Source organism: Haliotis rufescens, unplaced genomic scaffold (assembly GCF_023055435.1).
Source record: "Haliotis rufescens isolate VD_foot unplaced genomic scaffold, xgHalRufe1.0.p SCAF_1, whole genome shotgun sequence".
Taxonomy (NCBI): Eukaryota; Metazoa; Mollusca; class Gastropoda; order Lepetellida; family Haliotidae; genus Haliotis; species Haliotis rufescens.
In genome coordinates, this window is record NW_025963779.1 from 72,132,670 (window position 1) to 72,151,665 (window position 18,996).

The 18,996-nt window shown below is 44.0% G+C and overlaps 1 protein-coding gene across 1 annotated transcript in view; it reads left to right on the forward strand.

Annotated features, from left to right (window-relative positions):
• Positions 1–18,996, forward strand: part of LOC124139720 (solute carrier family 35 member F4-like) — a 72,154-nt gene that overhangs the window by 48,721 nt on the left and 4,437 nt on the right. Inside the window, exons 4-6 of the mRNA XM_046507007.2 lie at positions 15,506–15,631; positions 17,106–17,172; positions 18,326–18,448. Coding sequence (XP_046362963.1) covers positions 15,506–15,631; positions 17,106–17,172; positions 18,326–18,448 — 316 coding nt within the window. The remainder of the gene's footprint in view (positions 1–15,505; positions 15,632–17,105; positions 17,173–18,325; positions 18,449–18,996) is intronic.

Below are 18,996 nucleotides of genomic sequence, written 5' to 3' on the forward strand. Positions count from 1 at the left end.
CCGAATTTGTATGGCTAGTGACAAGTAGGTTTTTGTGTACACAGTTAGAATATTGGTCAATTTATAAAGCCACAAAGTCATTTTTGCATTAGAAAATGCACTTACTGAAACCTAAGAAAATGAAATTCTGGAAAACAAGTTATACAATGAACATTTCCCCGACGTCAAGTTTGTATTGAGTGGAGCATACGTTATCGGGTAACTCACCTGAATAAATGTGGCTATCATTTGTTTCTATCTGAGAAAACACACCTCGACTAACTTTACTGATCTCTAATTATCAGTCGTTTATCGTGTCTCCATGGTGACATGGTGGTTAATAATAGCCGTTCTTCACCTTGTAAAGGGATACGAATATGCTGAAACGGCCCAATTGTTCAATTAATCTCAAGAATGGCGTTCAGTGAAAGAGTATGTAAGTGTGAAACATCCGAGTTACCATGGAAACCATGCTAATCTTTTCTCAGAGGTTAGTGGTAATTGAAGGGACACAATAGAAGAAACAGCAGCTGAGGAAAATCATTATGGTTAGTGCTGGGGACAATTAGAGGTTATCTGCTTAAATAACTTTATAAGTCACTTGCATTAATACCTTTTCCGAGTTTACTTTCTAATCAATTAATCTGGATGATCGTTGCATGATTTACATATACGCCGATATGTGAAGGTCGAGCTGATGTAAGTATCATCTTGGCAATCCCTGTCTGGTCTCTCAGTGGAAACCCATACATACCCATGACGGTACAGTTCCCACGCCAGGTTGAACCCCGACGTGTAGCAACAATGCCATTTCTAAATAGAGCTTCAACATGTTGAAATAATACAAACACCAGGTGAAATCTTACATGGTGAAATAATACAAACACCAGGTGAAACCTTACATGGAGAAATAATACAAACACTAGGTGAAACCTTACATGGTGAAATAATGACCACGCCAAGTAGAAACCCTACATGGAGAAATAATACCCACGCCAGGTAGAAACCCTTCATTTAGAAATAATACCCACGTCAGGTAGAGATCCCACATTGTGAAATAATACCCACACCTGATAGAGATCCCACATGGTTAAAAAATACCCACACAAGATAGTGATCCCACATGGAGAAATAATACCCACGCCAGGTAGAAACCCTACATGGAGAAATAATACCCACGCCAGGTAGAAACCCTACATGGAGAAATAATACCCACGCCAGGTAGAAACCCTTCATTGAGAAATAAAGGTAGAAGTCCCACATGGTGAAATAATACCCACGTCAGGAGGAAACCCCATATGGAGAAAAAATACCCACGTCAGGTAGAAATCCCACATGGTGAAATAATACCAACGTCAGGAGGAAACCCCATATAGAGAAATAATACCCACGCCAGATAGAGATCACACAGGACGAAATAATACCCATGTCAGGTAGAAATCCCGAATGGGGAAATAATACCAACGTCAGGAGGAAACCCCATATAGAGAAATAATACCCACGCCAGATAGAGATCCCACATGATGAAATAATACCCACGTCAGGTAGAAATCCGACACGGTAAAATAATACCCACGTCAGGAGGAAACCCCATATGGAGAAATAATATCCACGCCAGGTAGAGATCCCACATGGAGAAATAATACCCACGCCAGGAGGAAACCCCATATGGAGAAATAATATCCATGCTAGGAAGAGATCCCACATGGAGAAATAATACACAGTCCAGAAAAATACAAACCTAATGGAGAAATAATACCCACGTCAGGTAGAAACCCCACATGGAGAAATAATACCCACGCCAGGAAAAAAAACCCACATGGAGAAATAATACCCACGCCAGGTAGAAACCCTTCATGGAGAAATAATATCCATACCAGGCAGAGATCCCACATCTAGAAATAATACCCACGCCAGGTAGAAACCCCACGTGCAGAAATAATACCCACATCAGGTAGAGATCCCACGTGCAGAAATAATACCCACGCCAGGCAGAAACCCAATATGGAGAAATAATACCCACGCCAGGTAGAAATCCCACATGTGTGAAATAATACACACGCCAAGTAGAAATCCTACATGGAGAAATAATACCCACGCCAGGAAGAAACCCCACATGGAGAAATACTACCAACATCAGGTAGAGATCCCACATGTAGAAATACTACCCGCATCAGGTAGAGATCCCACATGTAGAAATAATACACACACCAGGTAGAGATCCCACATGGAGAAATCATACACACACCAGGTAGAGATCCCACATGGAGAAATCATACCCACACCATTTAGAGATCCCACATGGAGAAATCATACCCACACCATTTAGAGATCCTACATGGATAAATAAAAAACACACCAGGTAGAGATCCCACATGGAGAAATCATACCCACGCCAGGTAGAGATCCCACATGGAGAAATCATACCCACGCCAGGTAGAGATCCCACATGGAGAAATACTACCCACATCAAGTAGAGATCCCACATGGAGAAATAATACACACACCAGGTAGAGATCCCACATGGAGAAATAATACACACACCAGGTAGAGATCCCAGATGGAGAAATCATACCCACACCATTTAGAGATCCCACATGGAGAAATAATACACACACCAGGTAGAGATCCCACATGGAGAAATAATACCCACATCAAGTAGAGATCCCACATGTAGAAATAATACACACACCAGGTAGAGATCCCACATGGAGAAATCATACCCACACCAGGTAGAAACCCTACATGGAGAAATAATACACACACCAGGTAGAGATCCCACATGGAGAAATCATACACACGCCCGGTAGAGATCCCACATGGAGAAATAATACCCACATCAAGTAGAGATCCCACATGTAGAAATAATACACACACCAGGTATAGATCCCACATGGAGAAATCATACCCACACCAGGTAGAAACCCTACATGGAGAAATAATACCCACGCCAGATAGTAACCCCACATGGAGAAATAAGACTAACACCAGGCAGAAATTCCAAGTAGATACCCGCATTTAATGTGGCAAACGTGGAGTCTAGCACATGAAGTTGACCAGGTAGCATCTTCCCTAGCCAAGGGAGTTCACTGACTGTAAAAGTCTAGCACTGGAAACTCAGCCTGGTTCCCTGGGAATGCTGCGCTGGCGCAGCGTAGCACCAGCGCAGCATAATCAGGGAACCAGGCTGCTGGGAACTCTTGTAATATAGTCAGTAACCTTGCTGATGATGCTCACACCAATGTCACGCCCATTAAAGCAGCTGGAAATCGGATACCAAGTTACGTTTAATGCTGGCAACGAGAACTTATGATTTAATTAGGTAGAATGTCCACAGTGTGAATACGACTCGTCATATATCCCAGAGTTGGGTTAGGGAATATACCTGGTTCAGTGACTACTACTAATCACCAAACATTCATGCAAGTAGTAGCGACATCTGGAAGAAAATCGATGACTTTTATTATCTCCACGTTGATAGTTCATTGCCACTTTCCAGGGATCATTCTGTACATAATTACTCCTTTCCCTGCTCGACATCATTATCCCCCCCCCCCCCCCCCCCCCCCCCCTCCCCCGAGTACATAATTTCTCCATGTGTGTTCCTTCCCATTCTGTAATTATGCATCCCCTCCTATCTGTGTACGTGCCTACTCCTCCCTAACATTACCCAACACCACCCTAATTCTGTACATCGTTACTCCCCCATTCTATACAACAGTCAACCCACCCTCCCCTCTAATTCTGTACATCGTTACTCCCCCATTCCCTACAACAGTAAACCCATCCTCCCCTCTAATTCTGTACATCGTTACTCCCCCATTCTATACAACAGTAAACCCACCCTCCCCTCTAATTCTGTACACCGTTACTCCCCCATTCTATACAACAGTAAACCCACCCTCCCCTCTAATTCTGTACACCGTTACTCCCCCATTCTATACAACAATGAACCCACCCTCCCCTCTAATTCTGTACACCGTTACTCCCCCATTCTATACAACAGTAAACCCATCCTCCCCTCTAATTCTGTACATCGTTACTCCCCCATTCTATACAACAGTAAACCTACCCTCCCCTCTAATTCTGTACACCGTTACTCCCCCATTCTATACAACAGTAAACCCATCCTCCACTCTAATTCTGTACATCGTTACTCCCCCATTCTATACAACAGTAAACCCATCCTCCACTCTAATTCTGTACATCGTTACTCCCCCATTCTATACAACAGTAAACCTACCCTCCCCTCTAATTCTGTACATCGTTACTCCCCCATTCTATACAACAGTAAACCTACCCTCCCCTCTAATTCTGTACACCGTTACTCCCCCATTCTAAACAAACAGTAAACCCACCCTCCCCTCTAATTCTGTACATCGTTACTCCCCCATTCTATACAACAGTAAACCCATCCTCCCCTCTAATTCTGTACATCGTTACTCCCCCATTCTATACAACAGTAAACCTACCCTCCCCTCTAATTCTGTACATCGTTACTCCCCCATTCTATACAACAGTAAACCTACCCTCCCCTCTAATTCTGTACATCGTTACTCCCCCATTCTATACAACAGTAAACCCACCCTCCCCTCTAATTCTGTACATCGTTACTCCCCCATTCTATACAACAGTAAACCTACCCTCCCCTCTAATTCTGTACACCGTTACTCCCCCATTCTATACAACAGTAAACCCACCCTCCACTCTAATTCTGTACATCGTTACTCCCCCATTCTATACAACAGTAAACCTACCCTCCCCTCTAATTCTGTACACCGTTACTCCCCCATTCTATACAACAGTAAACCTACCCTCCCCTCTAATTCTGTACACCGTTACTCCCCCATTCTATACAACAGTAAACCCATCCTCCACTCTAATTCTGTACATCGTTACTCCCCCATTCTATACAACAGTAAACCTACCCTCCCCTCTAATTCTGTACACCGTTACTCCCCCATTCTATAAAACAGTAAACCCACCCTCCCCTCTAATTCTGTACATCGTTACTCCCCCATTCTATACAACAGTAAACCCACCCTCCCCTCTAATTCTGTACATCGTTACTCCCCCCATTCTATACAACAGTAAACCCACCTCCCCTCTAATTCTGTACATCGTTACTCCCCCATTCTATACAACAGTAAACCCACCCTCCCCTCTAATTCTGTACACCGTTACTCCCCCATTCTATACAACAGTAAACCCACCCTCCCCTCTAATTCTGTACATCGTTACTCCCCCCATTCTATACAACAGTAAACCCACCTCCCCTCTAATTCTGTACATCGTTACTCCCCCATTCTATACAACAGTAAACCCACCCTCCCCTCTAATTCTGTACACCGTTACTCCCCCATTCTATACAACAATAAACCCACCCTCCCCTCTAATTCTGTACATCGTTACTCCCCCATTATATACAACAATAAACCCACCCTCCCCTCTAATTCTGTACATCGTTACTCCCCCATTCTATACAACAGTAAACCCACCCTCCCCTCTAATTCTGTACATCGTTACTCCCCCATTCTATACAACAGTAAACCCACCCTCCCCTCTAATTCTGTACACCGTTACTCCCCCCATTCTATAAAACAGTAAATCCACCCTCCCCTCTAATTCTGTTCATCGTTACTCCCCCCATTCTATACAACAGTAAACCCACCCTCCCCTCTAATTCTGTACACCGTTACTCCCCCATTCTATACAACAGTAAACCCACCCTCCCCTCTAATTCTGTTCATCGTTACTCCCCCATTCTATACAACAGTAAACCCACCTCCCCTCTAATTCTGTACATCGTTACTCCCCCATTCTATACAACAATGAACCCACCCTCCCCTCTAATTCTGTTCATCGTTACTCCCCCATTCTATACAACAGTAAACCCACCTCCCCTCTAATTCTGTACACCGTTACTCCCCCATTCTATGCAACAATGAACCCACCCTCCCCTCTAATTCTGTACATCGTTACTCTCACCCATTCTATACAACAATAAACCCACCCTCCCCTCTAATTCTGTACATCGTTACTCTCACCCATTCTATACAACAATAAACCCACCCTCCCCTCTAATTCTGTACACCGTTACTCCCCCATTCTATACAACAGTAAACCCACCCTCCCCTCTAATTCTGTACATCGTTACTCTCACCCATTCTATACAACAATAAACCCACCCTCCCCTCTAATTCTGTACACCGTTACTCCCCCATTCTATACAACAGTAAACCCACCTCCCCTCTAATTCTGTACACCGTTACTCCCCCATTCTATACAACAGTAAACCCACCTCCCCTCTAATTCTGTACATCGTTACTCCCCCATTCTATACAACAGTAAACCCACCCTCCCCTCGAAATCTGTACATCGTTACTCCCCCATTCTATTCAACAGTAAACCCACCCTCCCCTCTAATTCTGTACATCGTTACTCCCCCATTCTATACAACAGTAAACCCACCCTCCCCTCTAATTCTGTACACCGTTACTCCCCCATTCTATACAACAGTCAACCCACCCTCACCTCTAATTCTGTACATCGTTACTCCCCCCATTCTATACAACAATAAACCCACCCTCCCCTCTAATTCTGTACATCGTTACTCCCCCATTCTATACAACAGTAAACCCACCTCCCCTCTAATTCTGTACACCGTTACTCCCCCATTCTATACAACAATAAACCCACCCTCCCCTCTAATTCTGTACATCGTTACTCCCCCCATTCTATACAACAATAAACCCACCCTCCCCTCTAATTCTGTACATCGTTACTCCCCCATTCTATACAACAGTAAACCCACCCTCCCCTCTAATTCTGTACACCGTTACTCCCCCATTCTATACAACAGTCAACCCACCCTCCCCTCTAATTCTGTACATCGTTACTCCCCCCATTCTATACAACAATAAACCCACCCTCCCCTCTAATTCTGTACATCGTTACTCCCCCATTCTATACAACAGTAAACCCACCTCCCCTCTAATTCTGTACACCGTTACTCCCCCATTCTATACAACAGTCAACCCACCCTCCCCTCTAATTCTGTACATCGTTACTCCCCCCCATTCTATACAACAATAAACCCACCCTCCCCTCTAATTCTGTACATCGTTACTCCCCCATTCTATACAACAGTAAACCCACCTCCCCTCTAATTCTGTACACCGTTACTCCCCCATTCTATACAACAGTAAACCCACCCTCCCCTCTAATTCTGTACATCGTTACTCCCCCATTCTATACAACAGTAAACCCACCCTCCCCTCTAATTCTGTACATCGTTACTCCCCCATTCTATACAACAGTAAACCCACCCTCCCCTCTAATTCTGTACATCGTTACTCCCCCATTCTCTACAACAGTAAACCCACCCTCCCCTCTAATTCTGTACATCGTTACTCCCCCATTCTATACAACAGTAAACCCACCCTCCCCTCTAATTCTGTACATCGTTACTCCCCCATTCTATACAACAGTAAACCCACCCTCCCCTCTAATTCTGTACATCGTTACTCCCCCATTCTATACAACAGTAAATCCACCCTCCCCTCTAATTCTGTACATCGTTACTCCCCCCATTCTATACAACAATAAACCCACCCTCCCCTCTAATTCTGTACATCGTTACTCCCCCATTCTATACAACAGTAAATCCACCCTCCCCTCTAATTCTGTACATCGTTACTCCCCCCATTCTATACAACAATAAACCTACCCTCCCCTCTAATTCTGTACATCGTTACTCCCCCATTCTATACAACAGTAAACCCACCCTCCCCTCTAATTCTGTACACCGTTACTCCCCCATTCCCTACAACAGTAAACCCACCTCCCCTCTAATTCTGTACATCGTTACTCCCCCATTCTATACAACAGTAAACCCACCCTCCCCTCTAATTCTGTACACCGTTACTCCCCCATTCCCTACAACAGTAAACCCACCCTCCCCTCTAATTCTGTACATCGTTACCCCCCCATTCTATACAACAGTAAACCCACCCTCCCCTCTAATTCTGTACATCGTTACTCCCCCATTCTATACAACAGTAAACCCACCCTCCCCTCTAATTCTGTACATCGTTACTCCCCCATTCCCTACAACAGTAAACCCACCCTCCCCTCTAATTCTGTACATCGTTACCCCCCCATTCTATACAACAGTAAACCCACCCTCCCCTCTAATTCTGTACATCGTTACTCCCCCATTCTATACAACAGTAAACCCACCCTCCCCTCTAATTCTGTACACCGTTACTCCCCCATTCTATACAACAGTAAACCCACCCTCCCCTCTAATTCTGTACATCGTTACTCCCCCATTCTATACAACAATGAACCCACCCTCCCCTCTAAAACTGTACATCGTTACTCCCCCATTCTATACAACAGTAAACCCACCCTCCCCTCTAATTCTGTACATCGTTACTCCCCCATTCTATACAACAGTAAACCCACCCTCCCCTCTAATTCTGTACACCGTTACTCCCCCATTCTATACAACAGTAAACCCACCCTCCCCTCTAATTCTGTACATCGTTACTCCCCCATTCTATACAACAATAAACCCACCCTCCCCTCTAATTCTGTACATCGTTACTCCCCCATTCTCTACAACAGTAAACCCACCCTCCCCTCTAATTCTGTACATCGTTACTCCCCCATTCTATACAACAGTAAACCCACCCTCCCCTCTAAATCTGTACACCGTTACTCCCCCATTCTATACAACAATAACCCCCCCCCCCTCTAAATCTGTACATCGTTACTCCCCCATTCTATACAACAGTAAACCCACCCTCCCCTCTAATTCTGTACATCGTTACTCCCCCATTCTATACAACAGTAAACCCACCCTCCCCTCTAATTCTGTACACCGTTACTCCCCCATTCTATACAACAGTAAACCCACCCTCCCCTCTAATTCTGTACATCGTTACTCCCCCATTCTATACAACAGTAAACCCACCCTCCCCTCTAATTCTGTACATCGTTACTCCCCCATTCTATACAACAGTAAACCCACCCTCCCCTCTAATTCTGTACATCGTTACTCTCACCCATTCTATACAACAGTAAACCTACCCTCCCCTCTAATTCTGTACATCGTTACTCCCCCATTCTATACAACAGTAAACCCACCCTCCCCTCTAATTCTGTACACCGTTACTCCCCCATTCTATACAACAGTAAACCCACCCTCCCCTCTAATTCTGTACATCGTTACTCCCCCATTCTATACAACAATAAACCCACCCTCCCCTCTAATTCTGTACATCGTTACTCCCCCATTCTCTACAACAGTAAACCCACCCTCCCCTCTAATTCTGTACATCGTTACTCCCCCATTCTATACAACAGTAAACCCACCCTCCCCTCTAAATCTGTACACCGTTACTCCCCCATTCTATACAACAATAACCCCCCCCCCCCCCCTCTAAATCTGTACATCGTTACTCCCCCATTCTATACAACAGTAAACCCACCCTCCCCTCTAATTCTGTACATCGTTACTCCCCCATTCTATACAACAGTAAACCCACCCTCCCCTCTAATTCTGTACACCGTTACTCCCCCATTCTATACAACAGTAAACCCACCCTCCCCTCTAATTCTGTACATCGTTACTCCCCCATTCTATACAACAATAAACCCACCCTCCCCTCTAATTCTGTACATCGTTACTCCCCCATTCTATACAACAGTAAACCCACCCTCCCCTCTAATTCTGTACATCGTTACTCTCACCCATTCTATACAACAGTAAACCTACCCTCCCCTCTAATTCTGTACATCGTTACTCCCCCATTCTATACAACAGTAAACCCACCCTCCCCTCTAATTCTGTACACCGTTACTCCCCCATTCTATACAACAATAAACCCACCCTCCCCTCTAATTCTGTACACCGTTACTCCCCCATTCTATACAACAATAAACCCACCCTCCCCTCTAATTCTGTACATCGTTACTCCCCCATTCCCTACAACAGTCAACCCACCCTCCCCTCTAATTCTGTACACCGTTACTCCCCCATTCTATTCAACAGTAAACCTACCCTGCCCTCTAATTCTGTACATCGTTACTCCCCCATTCTATACAACAGTAAACCCACCCTCCCCTCTAATTGTGTACATCGTTACTCCCCCATTCTATACAACAATAAACCCACCCTCCCCTCTAATTCTGTACACCGTTACTCACCCATTCTATACAACAGTAAACCCACCTCCCCTCTAATTCTGTACACCGTTACTCCCCCATTCCCTACAACAGTAAACCCACCCTCCCCTCTAATTCTGTACACCGTTACTCCCCCATTCTATTCAACAGTCAACCCACCCTCCCCTCTAATTCTGTACACCGTTACTCCCCCATTCTATACAACAGTAAACCCACCCTCCCCTCTAATTCTGTACACCGTTACTCCCCCATTCTATTCAACAGTCAACCCACCCTCCCCTCTAATTCTGTACACCGTTACTCCCCCATTCCCTACAACAGTCAACCCACCTTCTAATTCCTGAAGAGCCCGATTCATTTACACTTCCTTGATCGGCGTGGTCGAGCCTGGCAGCATACTGACAACATATGACAACATATGACAACATATGACAACATACTGACACCCTTTGTTGTGCCGTTGGGAAGGCGTTTGGGCCGACGTTTTGTCTTTCAGGACAACAGCGCCCGTGCTTACCGTGTGCAGGAATCATCAATGCTCAACCGAGCATCACAACAGCCATAGAATTATGGCCAGCAATGAGCCCAGGGTACCGTTGTCCAAAATAACCTTAGCGCTACGACTGTTGTAAATCTATGTTAAGGTATGGGAGTTACGATCACCTTAGCGCTACGACTGTTGTAAATCTATGTTAAGATATGGGTTTTACGATCACCTTAGCGCTAAGATCGCTTTGGACAACGAACACCAGATCTTTCCCCTGCTGAACACGTCTGAGACATACCAGGGAGACATGTTCGTCAACGTCATAGGCCTCCGACCACGTTGGCTGAACTTGGGCAGGCGCTGCAAGAAGAGTTGGACAGACAAACCCAAATTGCCAATAGGAAACTGTTACCAGTTAGCCAGGCGAGTGAATGAATGTTTGACAAATCTTGGCGGTAAAACGCACTACTGATCCAAAACGTCCATCTTGAAACTTCCCGTCTTACCCCTATGGCCCTCAAAGATCGTCGGCGGTCATAACATCTATCTACTGTCATACTTCTCTACCAGTTGTAATGTGTTCCCAATCGTTCATCATGATCATAAAACTATTACTGGAAAATACTATATTTTACAATTTTGGAAATTTTAACTTACAATGTATTTCCGAGTATCCTTTCTTTTTAAAGAGTATGACATGTATCATTATGAAATGAGGTTTGGGGGAGCAACTTGATCCAACTGAACATTTTTTACTGATAAAACGTTCTCGATGTAAACACTGACTTTTCATGAGTCCATGTAATACAGGGAGATAGAATATTACGTTGAACCGTTTTCACTCGCCTACAGCAGCGAGCGATTTTTATCTCCCCAAATTAGCTTACTGATTGTGTCGATAATGCATTGCGACTTAGCAACTGTAGAATGTGTCCTTTCTGTGTGCTTTATCTCCATGGAGATATGACATCAGGCTTTCCTGGTAATAATTTAGCCAGATGGCGACGATTGATTAACACTACACTGTAAAGAATTGCTGCTATTAGCTGGAACTTTTGATAGGCAATCTCAGGTGAAATTACACCTGTTAGTAATAGGCTCCGCAATCGACCAACGTCGGTCGAAGATGACTTCCGTGTTGTATTTCATCAGTCGGACATCAACATGGACAGAGGCTATCAGTGCGTCTAGACTTGTCGATGTTGTAAGGGTCAAGCGAGACACAAGAAGCGCGCTGACCGGTAACGATTTTTGTCCACTACATTGAGCGTCGATGTTGGATCAGGTTATCACAAGTTTTAAGACGTGTCTCGTCAACACGAGGGCCTTTGTACGACCAAGAGTGTTTGGGTTTGGCCGGTAAAACTCCTACATGTAAAATACATAATATCAAAGTTGTACAGGAAGGGTTCTTGACTTAACCTCTGTTTGTTTGTTGTTCAACACCGCAATCGAGACTGGGACAGACAATCCAGTGATTGCCATCATGAGCATCGATCTTAGCAAATGGGATCGATGACATGCATCGTACAAGTCAGCGAGCCTGACCACCCGATCCCGTTAGTCGCCTCTTACGATGTGCATGGGATTTTGAAGACCTGTTCTAACGCGGATATTCACGGGTCTTTGACTTTATTTATGCCGCCATTTTTCTGACAGGTTTTCTTTCGCGAAACAAACACGTTTTTCATATACGTGTACATTGAACACATCAAACAAACACGTCAGACTGCTTGTAGGAGTGAGTGAGTGAGTAAGTGAGTGAATGGGTGAGTGAGTATGATTTTATGCCGCTTTTAGCAATATTCCAGCAATATCACGACGTGGGAATCTACACACGGGATTTCGGCGAGACGAGCGAGCGCCATAACCACTAGGCTACCCCACCGCCCCATTGATTGCGGGAGTGAGTGAGTGAGTGAGTTGGGTTTAACGCCGCTTTTAACAGTATTCCAGTTATATCACGGCATGTCAGCTTAATGTGGGAGGAAAGCCCCAAGTGATGCAGGTCTCAGACGTTTAGCACTTCGGTGAAACCCACGAGCACGGGTATGGTGCTGACAAACCTAGAAACATAATCGGGGCGAACCGGGATTCGAACCCACAATCATAGGTTTCCGGCGTGTCCAAGGGACGCAACTCTGCACAGCGAATCGCGGCGCCTTAGACGACTGGGCCACCCTTGCCCCCGATTGCGGGAGGGAAGCCCGAAGTGATGCAGGTGTTAGACGTTTACCTCTTTCCTGAAACCCACGAGCACGGGTTTGTTGTTTAGAACCTAGAAACATAATCTAGGCGTGTTTGGGATTCAAACCCACTACCATAGGCTTATACACGTCAAGGGGAGACAACTCTGCACAGAGCAATGTGGACATGGCGATACAATGATACAATGTATCTATAGTTGGTGAATAGCATTATCCATATGACAGCTGTTTCTGATTAGGTTGTGCTACTTACATAAGCAGTGACACTGTTAGATAGTGTACCGTTGGTTTGGAACAAATAGTTACCGTTACTCTACACCTTACGGTCGACCGGTTGGAAGAAGATCCGGTCGTTTAAACCGTGTTGTGTTTAATTTAAACTGAAGTTCAAAATATATCTGACTTGTAAAGTCACCTGATGAGATGTTCATCTATTATCATCTATTTGTTTCATAAAAGACGCGACTAACGGGATCGGGTGATCAAGCTCGCTGACTTGGTTGATGCACGTCATCGATTCCAACTGCGTGGATCGAAGCTCATGATATCCATCACTGGATCGTTTGGTCCAGACTCGATTATTTACAGACCGCCGTCATATAGCTGGAATGGTGCGGCGTTAAACAACCAACCAAACCAAGACATACGAGACTCTATTAAGACACGGAGAATGTATGTTTGGTCAGAAAATATGTATCTGCTTCCGTTGGGTTTGAAAACAATTATCATCTATTTGTTTCATAAGGGACGCTATTAAGAAACGGAGAATGTATGTCTGGTCAGAAAATATTTACCTGCTTCTGTTTTTATGAAAACAAGTCGTTTCTTCGTGGAGATGCAAACTAAGGGGACATCTGTTGACACAATGACTGACTGATAATGTAAGCGTCACGGACATACAGTGTATGCACATTTATCGTCCACGTGAGCGTGCTGTTCTCATAACGTTAATGCTTTCCTTGAAATAGTTCTTCATCAGCGTCCTCCCAACAACAGAATTATTCCTCAGCGTGTCTGCACAATTTAGGAACTCACGCAGAGGTAGAAACGTATATTTTCTGTCCACTCGTCCTTATGATGATAACATTTAGCAAAACTCTTAAAAAATGGCAAATTAGGACTACAGGACTGGTGCCAATTTCTCACGCTGCCGCGCAACTTTGCTATTCTGGAAGGGTTGTGTATAGGCGTTTAATTAGGTCATGAAAAATAAATAATGCATCTCACAAGAAGTTAATTATTTAAAGAGAGAACAAGATACCAGGATTTCAGCAAAAAAACCTCGTCAGCATCAATGACATCGTTCAACAAGGAACGAAAAGCCTTCAGATAAAATCTTGACATTCTTGTCTTTCATAGACCAAATATACTTTTTATGTTCAAGACCAAGTATTATCACTAGTCCTGGCCTTACCGTTCTTGTAAGGAAGCCATGTTATACATCCCTGTAGTATACACATATAATAACAGTCCGATGGCACTGTAGCTCGCCTGTCATGTACTCCTAGAAGCGAAACACATAACCAGTTTTTGCTTTGGGAAGTAACACGCATTTACTGCACATCGAAGTGAGTGAGTATGGTTTTACGCCGCTTTTAGCATATATCCAATAATATCACGGCAGGGGACAACAGAAACATTACACCCATGTCGGGAATCGATCCCGAGTCTTAGGCGTGACGAGCGAACCCTTTAACCACTACGCTACCCCACCTACCGCCAGTGACAATACTTAACGGGATGTAAAAGTACATTTGCGCGAACAGAGGCCGAAGACAATCCGAGTCTTAGTTTTCTCTCAACTGTTCCTTTCTACCCGGATAAAGTTGTGTCATGTGTGCCCTATCTTTCTTACAGTCACATTCCAGTCGTCACCACTCGCCCCTTTCCGTAACCCGCTATTCGGCTTGTCCCGGAATAACACGAGTTGGTCCCGAATGTTACAGTCAAATACTGACAGTCGGAGTTTGTAGTGGCCAGGTCCCTGTCAATGCTCACGAACCCCATGTTATATTTGCAACATCATGAACGGCGAATTTGAACGCTGATCAGGAAATCTTCAACAAACTGGAAATTGCATACAGTAGTTATGATTGAAACACATATTCAGCTTTCTGGGAAGGCGTTGTTTAAATATAAGGCTTCTCTTTTCATGAATTATTTTTGACTGAAAGAAGATCCGTCAGTAATTATTATCAGGCACGATGATGACGCTTTTTTCAAAGATGTGAACCGAGATTACTTCCATCGTCTTAATTTTTGATATCGAGTTTTCTGATTTAATGTTGACTTTGTTTAGCGTAGTTAATTATGATAGCGGAAATACAACTATCTTTTCCACTTCACTGAGCATCAGTTTAAACAAGTACATATGATAATAACAAGTCATTAAAACACTGACGAGAAATAACATCATTGGTATCCGGTCAGTTTTTAACGGAAGTGCTCAACTCAGCGCTAATATGCCGTGCTCTTGCTGTTTGATTGGATTAAGGTTTAATCAAATATATCTCTGATAAACCTCATGGAAGTAATTTTCTTTCTCAAAAATTCAATTGGGTTTTATGGGAGGTCGCATTATTTTTATAGACGTGTTTATTTGGAGATTTTCAGTATATGTTGTCTCTGTTTGTTTCAGATTCTTGCTATGATATTCTCCATCACCGGCATCGTGCTCTTCGCCTACGTCGATGGCTTCGGCAGCCAGGCCATGTGGGGGGTCGTTGTAGCGGTAGCTGCATCAGCCGGCATCGCCACTTACAAGGTGAGTGAGTGAGTGAGTGAGTGAGTGAGAGATCCTCCACACTGATACGGGCCTATAAGTGACTCGTTACTGCTGCCCTTACAACGGCTTCAACAAGTACAGATCACTGCATCTCCATCCTCTCAAACATCGTGATACTACTTTCTCACAAGCTGTTTCCTGATTGATAAGCATTTCGCAAGTAATGACTTTCATATACACACATCGTATGATTGCGTTGATACTGTGCCGCACTGGCGTGAACTCTCTAACGTTTACACTGACAATCCACTGTAGAAGCACTGATACCTGATATGCTTCATGTTAGTGAGGACCGCCTCCGTGGTCTAGTGGTAGAGCATCCGCCCGGAGAGCGAAAGGTCCGGGGCTCGTTCCCCAGCCACGCCATACCAAAAGACGTCAAAAGATGGTACTTATTGTTACCCTGTCTGGCGCTCGGCATTAAGTGGCTAAAACAATGACTGGTCGGCTCGGAGTCAGTATAAGTGGGGTATTCATGTTCAACTGCGGCATGGTATCTCAGTGAGCTGGCACTATAAATCGGCATCACAGGTCTGGTACAAGCGTGCATGCACGTCGCTATATAAGTGCAATAATCTTAGACGGGACGTTAAACCCAATATGACCTCACCTCACGTGAGTGAGGTGGTTTAAGCATATTTCGGTTAAATCTTTGTCAGTTTAAAGTAGGAAAAGTCACGTTTCTGCCTTGGTGAACTCTACGAGTACAGGAAATGTTCTTATACACCAGAGACTCGTTCCACAAAGTGATAATAGCGCAAAGACGATTGTAACTTCCTTTGTCTTGCGATAGTCACAACGCTAAGATCGGTTTGAGGGACGGGGCCCAGGGATCATGATGGGAAAACAGGCATTGAAACCCACGTCAGGTTGATTCTGATAGCTGTATAAACGCAGCATGTACTTCACCATTGGCCGAGGCTACGGGTACTGGGTGCTTGGTGTTCACGTGTACTCCGCGATGCCTGTTAGTACTTAAGGTTGTAAGGAGGCATTGACCAGTATTGTTGAAAATTGTTAATATGAACAACTATGCAACTGACATGTTGCACATCTTCATTGTCAGTGAGTGCATCATGTCAAAGAATAGTACATTCACGAACTGTGTGAAGATCAATGCTGACTTAAAGTCAAGAACTTATGGTACAAGTCAAAATTGGGAATTTCTTCCGACATAATTTTCATCATTGATGCGTCAAGCACGGGAGAACACGCCCCAGAAGGCGCCGGAATTCGCTTTGCAAAACTACTGTGCTAAACCTCTATGACAGCGCGTTCGACGTTATATTTCTAGGGTTGTCAGCACCATACCCGTGCTCGTGGGTTTCAGCAAAGTGGTAAAATGTCAGAGACCTGGATCATTGCTCCTACATCAAGCAGAGACGCCGAACTGAACCACTGTTAAAACTCACTCACCATTGCGATGATGTAACCTTGAACCTTTGTCTTGCAGGTCCTTCTGAAGAAACTAGTTGGGGCTGCGACCTTAGGACAAATCTCTTTATTTTTAACATTAATAGGTAAGTGATATATATATAAAGGGTATTATTCAAAGAATATTTAATGAACAAAAAAGAAAGAAATGGGAAATAGATCGTGTATATCTTCACTTATTGGCCTAAAATCGCCCGGTTCATTGTCCGTATATAAGATGTTCGAGTTGAAACTTTCAAGTGGATACGAATCCTCTGAACCGCCGGACGAAATATGTATTGGATGCCGGTGATGAAAATACAGTTGGTTAGTATGGAGATAAACTATGCATCGTGTTGCTATTACTTTGTAAGTAGGGCGCTAGATGGCTACATTCCGTGACTCGTAGGATTACAAGAGTCGTCAGCGTAGTATTATCTCCCTGGTGACCTCCAGCCCCTGGCTATACGCCCTGAAAGTACTCACATATACCTGTAAAAAACGTGGAAATATGAGCACCCTGGTTTTAAAATAATCTGCATCAGAACCCATGTATTCATGGCTACAGCATTTGCTGTTGTAAAGCCTTGGGTAAACAATGGCGAATTGCCACCCACTCTTTGTCTGAACCACAGTGGCGGATTTTCTGCGTAGACTTTGCTATCTTCACAGAAGTGTGGCTCTGTGTGCACAATAACAAAGCATGTGTCACATATTAATTATTTCTTCCTCTATTAAATCCTCTATAGCTATGACAACCTCCTGTGCTGGGATCGGTTGTGTTTGTTCTTGGTAATTGTCTTCGATCTACCGTAGAATATCTCTCGCTTGAAGCAGGATAGCCATTTATCAATTTTAACATGTATTTTCCTGAATGTTTGAAAGATCGAGTGTTTTAACTTTCGATGTTTGTTATGTGGATTTAGCTGATTCGCAAAGCAGATATATTTTCTTTTTTGTTGTCTTTGTTAGAATGACACTGGGTAACAAGGACACCTTCCTCTAAGCTCAGAACAGCGGATTGTTTGTCCCTCGTGAATCAATGTTACTTTTCACACACTCGGTGAAGGTCATCCATACTTTGCGTGTTGCTCGTTCGTTATTCTATAATTATATATTATTACTTCTCTCAAGCCCAACATAAGTCCGTCAATGTAAAATGTATTAAGGCAATTACATTTCATCTCACGATCTGCATGAACGTGTCCACTCGGGCAGTAATATCTATGGACTTTTATAACAAAATATTTCGTTTCCAAGGAACAATAAACACTGCCTGTCTGTGGCCGATAGTCCTCGCCCTGTACTACACTGGGGTAGAGGTCATCGACTGGAACCAGTTGCCATGGCAATTCATCTGCCCAACTGCTGCTTTGACTGTAGGTAAGTACTTTGACAGGAACCAGTTGTCGTGGCAATTCATCTGTCCAACTGATGCTTTGACTGTAGGTAAGTACTTTGACAGGAACCAGTTGTCGTGGCAATTCATCTGACAATAGGTAAGTTCTTTGACAGGAACCAGTTGCCATGGAATTTCAATGTCCAACTGCTGCTTTGACTGTAGGTAAGTACTTTGACAGGAACCAGTTGCCATGGAAATTCAATGTCCATCTGCTGCTTTGACTATAGGTAAGTACTTTGACAGGAACCAGTTGCCATGGAAATTCAATATCCAACTGATGCTTTGGCTGTAGGTAAGTACTTTGACAGGAACCAGTTGTCATGGCAATTCATCTGCCCAACTGCTGCTTTGACTATAGGTAAGTTCTTTGACTGGAACACGTTGCCATGGAATTTCAATGTCCAACTGCTGCTTTGACTGTAGGTAAGTACTTTGACAGGAACCAGTTGTCATGGCAATTCATCTGCCCAACTGCTGCTTTGACTATAGGTAAGTTCTTTGACAGGAACCAGTTGCCATGGAAATTCAA